The sequence below is a fragment of the Oryzias latipes genome, chromosome 2, assembly GCF_053564925.1.
Source record: "Oryzias latipes strain Hd-rR chromosome 2, Olatipes_Hd-rR_3.1".
NCBI classification, from domain to species: Eukaryota; Metazoa; Chordata; class Actinopteri; order Beloniformes; family Adrianichthyidae; genus Oryzias; species Oryzias latipes.
In genome coordinates, this window is record NC_136238.1 from 33,580,029 (window position 1) to 33,592,428 (window position 12,400).

Genomic DNA, 12,400 nt, shown 5'->3' on the forward strand with positions numbered 1-12,400 from the left:
ATGGTAATGCCGTGTTCTTTCCACCTCCGGATGATGGCCCCAATGGTACTCACTGGAACTTTCAGAAGTTTAGAAATGCGCCTGTAACCAATGCCTTCAGTGTGTTTTGCAACAATAAGGTTGCGTATGTCTTTGGACAGCTCTTTGCTTTTACCCATCATGCAATGCTTCTTGTCTAACACCTTGTTGGGTGAGAAAGGTGAGAAACCTTTTTAAAAGGCATCAATCAGGACTATACCAGCTGATATTACTTTGCACTAATAGGGGGCAGGTTAACCTTCTGAATACTGACAAACTCCGGCTGCTTTCTTGGCTTGCCAGACCTTTTTACCCCTCCTTTTCTTCATGTGTTCAATACTTATTCCCTGTGCCATTTCACTTTATTACACATAACTTCATTTATGGACACAAATGTTTGGATTTTTTTCTATGTGTGCATTACTTGGGTTGATGCCGACATCCGGTGAAAATTTCATGTCAATAGCTTGATTAGAAATATGTTTTTTGAGAGAAATGTTGACGTGTTCAATGCTTATTTTCCCCGCTGTAAATGTCTCCATCAAAGACAGACACATTCATTCATGTTTTCTGTTTGTCCCTTTCAGGGTCACAGGGCTGCCAGAGCCCATCCTGGCCACTTATGGGCGAAGGCAGGGGACAGCCTGGACAGTTTGCCAGTTTGTCGCAGGGTCACACATATCACACACCCATGCACACTCACATTCACACCTAGGGTCAATTTTGAATAACCAATAAACCTATAAAGCATGTTTTTGGATGGTGGAAGGAATCCGGAGTCCCGGAGAGAACACACGCATGCGCTGGGAGAACATGCAAACTCCACACAGAAAGGTCACCCATTGTTGTTCAGGTCTCCATGTCAATAGAGGCAAGTGCGCTAACATGCGGTCAAAGGAATTCTCCATGCAGGTTAAAGGAGCCATCATTAAGCTGAGAAAACAGAAAAAAACCATGCTAGAAATGGCTGCAGTGTTAGGAGTGGCAAAATCAACAGTGTGGTACATCCTGAGAAAGAAAGAAAGCACTGGTGAACTCAGCAACACAAAAAGACCTGGACGTCCACGGAGGACAACAGTGATGGATGATCACAGAATCATTTCCATAGTGAAGAGTAACCCGTTCACAACAGCCAACCAAGTGAACAACACTCTCCAGGAGGTAGGCGTATCAATATTCAAGTCTACCATCAAAAGAAGACTGCATGAAAGTAGATACAGAGGGTACACTGTAAGATGCAAGCCACTCATAAGCCTCAAGAATAGGAAGGCTAGATTGGACTTTGCTAAAAAGCATCTCAAAAAGCCAGCACAGTTCTGGAAAAACATTCTTTGGACAGATGAAACCAAAATCAACCTCTACTAGAACGATTGCAAGAGAAAAGTATCATCAGTAAAACCTTGTGGAGGCAGTCTGATGGTCTGGGCGTGCATGGCTGCTAGTGGCACTGGGACACTAGTGTTCATTGATGACGTGACACAGGACAGAAGCAGCCCAATGAACCCTGAGGTGTTCAGAGACATACTGTCTGCACAGATCCAGGTGAATGCAGCCAAACTGATTGGACGGCGTTTCAGAATACAGATGGACAACGACCTAAAACGTACAGCCAAAGCAACCCAGGAGTTTATTAAAACAAAGAAGTGGAATTTTCTTGAATAACCAAGTCAATCATCAGATCTTAACCCAATTGAGCATGCACTTCACTTGTTGAAGACTAAACTTGACTAAAAATGCAATCTTTTTGTTTAACCCATGGAATAAAAGCTGAAAGTCTGCACTTCAATGGCATCTGAGTTGTTTTCAAAATCCAAAATGGGTACTGAATTTTGTTTCTCCTTTACTGATTTGTGTTTTAAAAAGTAAAATTAAAAAAACAAAAAAACATTCAACACAGACACAAAATTGGGAGCACATCCTCTCTGACTTCTCCACCTTAAATTTCAATAAGTCCAAGTTCAGTCCAGATTTACAGACAATTATCTTCATCCACACTGAGGGTCTCAGCTGTTTGGGTGGAAGTGCTGCCAAGTGTCAAGCAGTAAGACGAAGACAAGAGATGCGTGATCAGAAGCACCCATTGATAGAGGTTACAGAACTGTAAAAGTGGAGTTTTCTTTTAAGATATTCTGGTTAACTGAGGTTTATACATTTGAAGATGTACAATACCCAGTGAAGTTGACGTCGGAAGGATGGGAGAAGCCAGGACAGCTGTTGATACATTAAACAGTGATGAGTTCTAAATGGAAAATTGAGAAAAAAAACTACACAAACTGTTATAAATAATATTCAGTGGTCGAAGATTTGTTAGAGTGGTGTTTTGACATATTATGTCATCATAGTCTAAAGTCGGGATAATCAGTTGTGAGATAATTGAATCGGTTAGTTCAAAAGGGGCCCAAATCCAAGAGGTTTGTTTTTCTAGGAAATTATTTTAATTGCATAGCTTAAATGGAAGCTACACCAAATGATTCATACTTTACCCAGATTTAGTACCAATTCATAGCTTACAAACGCTATAATATGAAGCACCTCACGTTTATAATTTCAGAGGACTAGCAAACTAAACTCTCTGGACTTGGACCCTTCTTGAATAAAACAGGGGTGCTACAATATTGGATAACTAGTGCTGCCATCTATGGGATAAAGCTAAACCCATGCAAGAGAGACCCAGGTCCAGGAATTTGCATTAATGCATTTTAAATGTCAAGCATAGTCAATACAACGGACCTGAGACTTGTTTTGCACATAATCAGATAGCTTTTCCCTAGAACACCATAGAACATATTATTAGAGTGGTGTTTTGATCATCTCTATTTTGAAAAATTGTGGACTTGGGCCCCTTTTGAACTAACCGATTCAATTTTCTTCCTGACTAAGATACTAAAATAATGGATTTATAGATAAAGCAATTTTAAACAATAAGAAGTTGTATGGACAATGCCTGTATAGCAGCCGATCATGTAGCGGCCCTCGGAACCCTCTGGTACACAAAGAAGGCGAATATTAGAGGCTCTACTTCTAATTTTATCTGCATCTTCAACTTTCTCAGCCAGGTAAGAATTCTGTTTCTCCTGTATTACTGGTCACTTGCTGTATGTCACTTTGTTGTTTTTTGATGTCTTTTTTTCTTGTACTGCAGCTGACAAAAGTTATTTTCCCATTTTGGGATTAATAAAGTCTTCTATTCTATTTTCTATTCTATACCTTGCTAATAATGCTAACTGTGTCATGCCAATTATGCTAATGATGTTATGCTAATTATGCTATGATAATGATGAGAATGGTGTTGTCAGGTGGGGAGGGCTGGTGAGCATGAAGGACCCAGAATGCAGAGACGGGAGGCACACAGTTCAAAAGCAAGGGGGTTTAATCTTAATAAAAAGCGCTGCAGAGTAGGATAACAAAACAAAAACTCACTGTGGGCAAACCATGAACAAGGCAGAAGGGAGTCAGGGACGAGGAGTACCCCCCCCCTCAAGGAACCGCACCGAGGTTCCAAAGTCAACCAAGGAGGAGGGGGCCTGTGAGAAGAACTTGGAAAGGCAACAGAGTACAGGGAGGCTGGGCTTGGTACACCAGCGAGTCCGAGAAGAGTCCGTAGGACGGCCGGGAGGCCGCGCTGTCAGGCGAGGCAGGTCTGGAGGACGGCCGGGAGGCCGCGCTGTCTGGCGAGTCGGGCCAGCAGTCGAGCTCCGGCAGGTCTGGCCAGCAGTCGAGCTCCAGCGGGTTGGGTCAGCAGTCGAGCTCTGGCGGGTCTGGCCAGCCCAGCAGTCGAGCTCCGGCAGGTTGGCCACTCGTCGAGCTCCGGCGGGTCGGTCGGTCAGGCATGGAGACTGGGAGCGGCATAGCAAAGTCAGGGTCAGGCCATTCAGAGTCAGTCACTATATGGCCAAAAGGGCAGGGGGGTCAGACATGGAGTCCACGATAGGCATGGTAAAGTCAGTGTCGGGCTGTGGTGCATCGGGGACCCTCATGGGAGCCGGGACGGGTCGGGGTGCGTCCTGCACCCTCCTGGGAGCAGGGACAGGTCTGGGTGCATCCAGGACCACCACTGAAAGAGGCTGTGGTGCGTCCGGGACCACCACCTGAACAGGAAAGGGACTTTGAAGGGGGCGGTGATGACGACGACGACCCCCCCTCATGGCAAGATGGCTCCCCTTCATAAAAAAAGCGGCAAACTGGGCCTGCAGCGACCACTCTCTGTTTGAAAGAAAATAACTTATGATCATAAAAATATGTAGATTATTTTAACTTTAAGAAATCTAGTATGAAATTATTTATGTGAACATGACACATGTTTATACTTGTCCTGTCCCATACAGGCCAGGTTACATCTCCATTTCCATCTCTATCTTTACTTCTTTCCCTTGATGGTGAGCTGCCCGAACGAAAAGAACCAACTAGTACTGCCAACTAACACCTGTGTGGTAAGAGGCGCAGCAGCCCTGTCTTTTCCCCCACTCAACAATCCTACATTGCTTTCATCAAAGGCACAGTGCATCAGTTTTTCCTGGACAATCAAACCCGGACTACATCTTGAAAAAACAGCGACCTGGTGTCGGAAAATCATGAACTATTCATCTTGTAATCTTTGTAAATGTGTATATATTGTGAATGTCTTCTTTTGGGGTTAAATTCACTGACCAAAAATATAAACGCAATACTTTTGTTATTGCTCCCATTTTTTGTGGTATGAACTCAAAGATGTGAAACATTTTCCACATACACAAAATAACCAGTTCTCTGAAATATTGTTCACAAATCTGTCTTAATCTGGGATAGTGAGAACTTCTCCTTTGCCAAGACAATCCATCCCACCTCTCAGGTGTGCCATATCAAGATGCTGATTAGACAGCATGATTATTGCACAGGTGTGCCTTAGACTGGCCACAAGAAAAGAGCACTCTGAAATCTTCAGTTGTATCACACAGCACAATGCCACAGATGTCGCAAGTTTTAAGGGAGCGTGCAATTGGCATGCTGATAGCAGGAATGTCCACCAGAGCTGCTGCTAGGGAACTGAATGTCCATTTCTCCACCCTAAGCCGTCTCCAAAGGCGTTTCCAAGAATTTGGCAGCACATCCAACAGGCCTCACAACCGCAGACCACGTGTAACCACACCAGCCCTAGACCTCCACATCCAGCAGTCCACCTCCAAGGTCATCTGAGACCAGCCACTCGGAAAGCTGCTGAAACAATCGGTTTGCATAACCACAGAATTTCTGCACAAACTGTCAGAAACCCGTCTCAGGGAAGCTCATATGCATGCTCGTCGTCCTCATCGAGGTCTCGACCTCACTACAGTTCGTCGTCATAACCGACTTGAGTAGGCAGATGCTCACATGCGATGGCGTCTGGCACGTTGGAGAGGTGTTCTCTTCACGGATGAATCCCGGTTTACACTGTTCAGGGCAGATGGCAGACAGCGTGTGTGGCGTTGTGTGGGTGAGCGGTTTTCTGATGTCAATGTTGTGGATCGAGTAGCCCATGGTGGTGCTGGGGTTATGGTATGGGCAGGCATGCGTTATGGGCGAAGACCACAGGTGCATTTCATTGATGGCATTTTGAATGCACAGAGATACCGTGACGAGATCCTGGGGCCCATTGTTGTGCCGTACATCCAACAACATCACCTCATGTTACAGCTTGATAATGCACGGCTCCGTGTTGCATGGATTTTCTTGCTAAAGGAGTAGTGCTCACTATCACAGATTTAGACAGATTTTTGAACAATATTTCAGAGAACTGGTTATTTTGTGTGTGTGGAAAATGTTTCACATCTTTGAGTTCATACCATAAAAATTGGGAGCAATAACAAGGTCAGTGTATATAAATATTCACTTCTTGCACCATAGCCTTTATCTTTGTGTGTTGTTTAAGCTCTTCACCTCCCTCCCTGAGACGAACCCTAGATCTTCGAACACCAGCCTTAACTCAAATATCTCTTAATTAAATAAAATCCCTAATTTATAAGTATCTCCATTCGGGCTGCTCTCCATTGCCTGAGACATTCACTGAGCACACTGTCAGTTGGGACCTTGAGCTTGATGTATTCATGCATCTTGGATGTTTCATTCTGGATAGTGGCTTCTACGCTCACTAGTCCTTGGCCTCCTTCCTTGCGGCTAGCATACAGTCTCAAGGTGCTGGATTTGGGATGGAACCCTCCATGCATGGTGAGGAGCTTTCGTGTCTTAACATCCGTAGTCTGTTTCTCTTCCTTTGGCCATCTTATTGTTCCTGCAGGGTATCTGATAACTGGCAGTCCGAAGCTGTTTTTTGCCCGGGTCTTATCCTTGCCCTTGAGCTGGCTTCTCAGGACTTGCCTTACACATTGGAGGTATTTAGCTGTTGCAGCTTTCCTTGTTGCCTGCTCCAGGTTGCCATTTGCCTGTGGAATTCCAAGGTACCTGTAACTGTGCTCAATGTCTTCTATTGTTCCTTCTGGGAGTGAGACACCTCCTGTCTGGACTACCTCGCCTCTCTTTGTCACCATCCGGCTGCATTTTTCGAGCCCGAATGACAACCCAATGTCAGTACTGTAGATCCTGGTGGTGTGGATCAGTGAGTCAATGTCACGCTCGCTCTTAGCATATAGCTTGATGTCATCTATGTAGAGGAAGTGACTGATGTTGGCCCCATTTCTGAGTCGGTATCCATAGCCAGTCTTGTTGATTATTTGGCTGTGGGGGTTCAGACCTATGCAGAACAGCAGAGGGGAAATAGCATCACCTTGGTATATCCCACATTTGATGGACACTTGTGCAAGTGTCTTTCCATTGGCTTCAAGTGTGGCTTTCCACAGCTTCATCGAATTTCCTATGAAGGCTCTTAGAGTCCTGTTGATGTTGTACAGCTTCAAGCATTCAGTGATCCACGTGTGTGGCATTAAGTCATAGCCTTTCTATGTAATCAATCCAGGCTTTGCACAGGTTGGTGTGTCGTGACTTGCAGTCTTGAGCGACTGTTCTGTTGACCAGGAGTTGGTGTTTGGCTCCTCTGGAGTCTTTACCAATGGCCTTAATGTGTTGCTCATGTATTGATCCATGTGCCTATTAATCTTTGTTGCAATGACTGACATGAGCTTCCATGTTGGGGAGAGACAGGATTTTTGGCCGGTAGTTGGATGGGACTGCACTCTTTGAGGGATCCTTTTGGATCAGAATTGTTCGCCCTTCTGTTAACCATTCGGGGTGAGTCCCATCTCTTAGCAGCTGATTCATTTGTGCTGCCAGGCGCTCGTGGAGTGCGGTCAGTTTCTTTCTGCCACTGTGATGGTTACTGCATTTTGTTCAGGAAGGTTCCTATATTCTTTTCTCAGAGAGACCAGCCACTGGGCATCGCTGTTATGTGCTGTCTCTTTTTCCCATATACTTTTCCAGTACTCCATTTCTAGCCTTGCTTGGTCTGATCGGCTGTTTTGACCCTGTCACTGAGCGTACACTTTTGCAGGCTGAGTTGCGAACAGCCTGTTATCCGTCTGGTTTCTTTTTTTTATAACTTAAGTTTTATTTTTCATTTTTTGTAAACAAGATATAGAACAATTGTACATGACATCAAACGAATTAAGTCTTACAAACAAAGAGAAGAAAGAAAAAAAAATAATAATAATTTATCCGTCTGGCTTCATTGTCTCTTGTGTACCTCTTTAGGCGGCTGCTCAAGGCTAGGAGCCTTTGTTTGGCAGATTCCAGTGCTTAAGGTATGGGCATCTGGCTGTATCTCTTAGGTACTTGCTTTCTTATTGTACCTCTTTGAGCCTCTGTCCGCTTACTCACGTCTCTACCGAGTTGCCTTGATACTTAAGAACTGCTACACTAGTTCTTAAGTCCAGGCTGCAAATCAGGCGTTTATAAATCACATGCTGAAATTTAAACCAGTTGAACTTTTTCCCCAATCAGGGACTCAGGTTTGGTAGTGACCGTGGGTAGCATCTGTTTATAACAGGTAACTGCTAACTGTTGTAAACATGATCCGGAAGGACAAATTAATCGCTGTGATTTTTAGCCGGATGGATTAATATGACACCGAGATGGACATTTATAGAAACAGATCAGTGAAAACAAAAGGCCAGGAGCAAGATTTGAGAGAACACCACTGTGCATTAACCACGCAAAGTTTAAGTTCATCCACGGCTAAATTTTGTTAGCACATATTAGCCTAATCCTAACCATTCTTCTGGTCCAAGCTGCCTAGAATAAAGAACTGGCTGCACAGTTTTAGAAAATCAGGAGCGAATAGTCACTTAATAATAATCATTAAAAAAGAAAATTCATGTTCAGAAGATCATCTCACTCTATGCTGCAGCTTTCTTTGTTTACAAGAGAACTCAATATTTCTTCTAAGGTAGTTTTGGGTGTTTTAGATCGTTCTGCTTATGTCAATATGATTTATTGCGATGGAAATTGTGCCGTATGTAAATGTTTGTTTTAATTGGATAATGTTTTTCTGGGTCCATGTGGACAGTTCAATTCTAATCCCATCTTTGATCTGGTCAAAGATGTTCTGCACACGGAACCACGGTTAATGTTTTGATGTAAAAAGTACTACTGTGTATGTCAGAAGTATGTCATTTGGTTTTGTACGCTCCACATAGCAGTTCATGATTGAAGACAGAGGTGTGGCTTAATATGGGCGGGGTTTTTCATTTTCGATTTGAAATGGTTTATTTCAAGCAATCAAATAGGAATAATACACAAAAAACAACACAATCATCAGTTATACATTCATAGAATAACCAATCAAACTTTGAATAATTAGACATATTAATAAATATTGCTTGAAAGGGAGTGGAAGAAAGCGAACTTATATAATCCCACCCCTGTTCTACTGTAACCATTTTATTACATGATTTATCAATATCCGGTTCCTAGAAAGCACATGACAAAGATGAATTAATAATAATAATAATAATAATAATAATAATAATAATAACTTTATTTGTATAGCACCTTTCCAGATAAAAATCACAAAGTGCTTCCCAGTACAACACGATAAAACAACAGTAAAACACAGTAAAAACACATGTTAAAAAGAAATTAAGAAAAAGCTATTTTAAAAAGATATGTTTTTAGCTGCTTTTTAAAAGAAAACACTGAGTCCACAGATCTGAGGCTGAGAGGAAGAGAGTTCCAGAGGGATGGGGCCACCGTGGCAAAGGCTCTTTGGATTGATTACATAGAAAGGCTATGACTTTAATTACTTAAATTATTTTGTGAAAAAAATAACTTTTAGAAATCAACATCGCAATGAAGTATCCAAAATATGTGCAGATTATGTTACTTATAAAAGTCATTGACAAAAATACTATATCAGTAAAATAGACATAACACTGTTTCAGGAATTTTCATAGAAAGATTTGGTCAACTATCAAAAGTTAATAATATGAACAAAATTATGTTTCATTAGAAAAAAATCATGAATAAGCTTATCATTTTTTTTAAACAAGTGAAGTAATATAATTAATTAGTATATATATAAAATATATGTATATATATATTTTTTTATGACAAAGTAATACTATGCAGTAAAATAAAAAGTAAAAAAGAGTCCATATTTGTCGAAAGACCAAGGCTGGTATTTCTTCTTCTTTTGCTGATTAACAGCAAAGTTTATAGTTCTCTTCGATGTTATGTCTGCAGACATTAGATTCAGGTCCCTATCCTTCTTCAGCTGATATCAGCGGCGGTGAAAGTTGAGGTCAAGTCCGGGTTACTCCCGGGTTAGGAGACTTCCGGGTTAGCATGACGCTGTGACGCGGACCGGCTCGAGACCTGGTGGAAAATAAGATGATTTAATCCTGGGAAACTAAAACAAAAAACAAGCCAGCGGAATATCTTTTTTCTCTCTTTTTCTTCTTTTTTGGGATAAATACACCGTCCCAGTGTCATTCCCCCCCCCCCGATTTTTTTCCAAAGAAAACTCAGAACGTCCTGGAGAGCTGCAGCAGCGAGGAGGATCTGGACACCCTGACAAGCTACATCGACGAGCAATACGAGCGTCTCGTCATGGGAAAAACCCCTCAGTCAGCCAAGCCAGCCGCCCCCACCAAGCGGAGCCGACCCGAAGAATCACCGGGAGCTTCTCCACCGAAGACGGAGTTTGAATCTAACGCGTGGGATATTCTTCTTAGCATTGATGCAAAACTATCCAGCTTCGACAGCCGTCTTTCCCTCCTGGAAGTTCTTCACCGGGAATTTCAAGAGATCAAGGATGCTCTAGAATTTTCCCAAAAACAAGTGGAAACCCTGACCGCGGAGAATTCAGCGCTGAGGGAGTCGGTAAAGTCCATCACTGATGGAATGAGCCAACTCTCTGAAGAAAATAAGAAGATCAAGGAGTCCATTCTGGATCTTCAATCAAGATCCATGAGAGATAACCTGGTGGTCATGGGAATACCAGAAACACCAGAAGAAAACGCAGAGGAAAAAATTAAAAACTTTATTCAAACCCAGCTAAAGCTTCCAGAGGAAAAAGTTAAAACCATAAACTTTCACCGTGTGCATCGCATGGGAGCAGTGAGACCTGGGAACCGCAGGCCCAGACCCATCGTGGCCAAGTTTGTCCTTCACAAGGAGAAGGAAGAGGTGAGGCGCCGTGGCAGGGAGCTCCGGGGAACCGACTTCAGGATGGATGATCAGTTCCCCAAAGAAATCTTGGAGCGCCGAAGGATCCTGTTCCCCATCAGGAAGAAATTTCTGAGCGAAGGGGCCCGCGCTGTCATATCTGTGGACCGACTCTATGTGAATGGACAGCTCCACCGCGACCCAAACGTCACTCCCTGGCTATTCTAAATCAGATATGTATCCACACCCTTTACACTCTCTGCACAAATGTTAGTTTATGCTTATATGTGACACACTGGGCATAACTCACGGGGCATAAAGGTTTCCACTTTAGGTAAAATCACCACCAGTCTCCTCAGCAGCTTCAAGCCTGTTCATGATAGGTTTGTTCTGTTTCTACCCGCCCTGTTTCCTTATTTATCCCCCCCTCTGCACTCCTTTCCCTTTTTTCTTTTTTCACACACTATTCCCTCCCCCTCACCTAAGCTGCCACATAACCCAGCCACTCTACAATAGTACTGATCTGCACAACACACTGAGACACTCAGGATGTCCAGCATTACATCACATGCACTGTGCATTACACATTAAGCCTCATAGCAACATCAAGCACACAATTATGTGTAAATATATACTCATTTTTGCCTCCATCAATAACATACAGTTTCTAGCATTCACCTCAACAGCAGCATGTCCACCCTAAGGTTAGTTACTTGGAATGTGCATGGAGCTGGAACCAGAGAGAAGAGACTGAAAATAATGAGCAAATCAAAAGATCTCAAAACTGATTTTGCGTTTCTTCAAGAAACTCATATGTCTAGTTCCTCAGTGAATATTCTCGCCACAGCAGATTTTCCCAACGTATATTCAGCCTGTTATAATTCTAGACAGAGAGGAGTAACAATTATGATAAATAGGGAAATTAAATTCACAGAAACTAGTACAGTCATAGACCCAGAAGGAAGATTTATAATAGTCACTCTTTCCACTCAAAATATGCAGCTGTGTTTAGCTAATGTGTACGCCCCCAACGTAGATGACCCTAAATTCTTTCATTCCTTCTTCTCTGCGCTATCTGAACATACAGACAAATCGCTAATCATTGCAGGTGACCTCAACATGTGTTTAGATCCAGAGATGGATAGGCTAAATAATACAGGAAATCTTAGAATCTGGCAATCCACAAACACTGTTAAACAGTACATGGAGGATTTTGGTCTTTGTGATGTTTGGCGTTTATTCCACCCCACGAAAAGAACTTATACCTTTTTCTCCACAGTTCATCAATCATACTCCAGGCTAGATTATTTCTTGGTTAACAGCTCCTTGTTGAGCATAGCTACGGAAGCACAGATCCACCCCATTACTATCAGCGACCACGCACCAGTTTCCCTGACTCTTAAAAACAAAACATCACCACCTTCATTAAGGAGCTGGAGGTTCAATACATCGTTGCTCAGAGACCCTAACTTTATAGATTTCTTTGCTAAAGAATGGTCCTCATATCTTCAAAATAATGACCACCCAGGTATTTCCTCGTGCCTTTTATGGGAGGCCGGGAAAGCAGTCATGAGAGGAAAAATAATCGCCTTCTCATCCCACAAAAAAAGAAAAGAAAACTCTAAACTAGTGGATTTAGAGCAAAAAATCAGACTGTTAGAGGAAACCTACAGCAACTTTACGGATGAACAAACTCTACAACAAATAAGGAAAGTAAGAATCGAATTAAATGAAATAACTAATCAAAGAACACAGTTTTTATTACAGAGACTACGCTTGGAGAGGTTTGATCACAGTAATAAATCTGGAAAAT

The 12,400-nt window shown here is 42.6% G+C and overlaps 1 protein-coding gene and 1 long non-coding RNA gene across 7 annotated transcripts in view; both read right to left on the bottom strand.

Annotated features, from left to right (window-relative positions):
- The window catches only part of LOC144988379 (uncharacterized), a 164,123-nt gene that overhangs the window by 81,551 nt on the left and 70,172 nt on the right, over positions 1–12,400 (bottom strand). The gene's annotated exons all lie outside the window — the stretch shown is intronic.
- LOC144981353 (protein NLRC3-like) overlaps positions 1–12,400 on the bottom strand; it is a 49,903-nt gene that overhangs the window by 14,182 nt on the left and 23,321 nt on the right. The window contains exon 9 of one of the 6 annotated variants that reach the window (XM_078935443.1): positions 8,663–9,795. The exons of the other annotated variants lie outside the window; for them this stretch is intronic. Within the exon in view, the coding sequence (XP_078791569.1) occupies positions 9,723–9,795 (73 nt within the window). The 3' untranslated portion in view covers positions 8,663–9,722. Of the gene's footprint in view, positions 1–8,662; positions 9,796–12,400 lie in introns of those variants that run through there. 6 annotated transcript variants of the gene reach the window in all.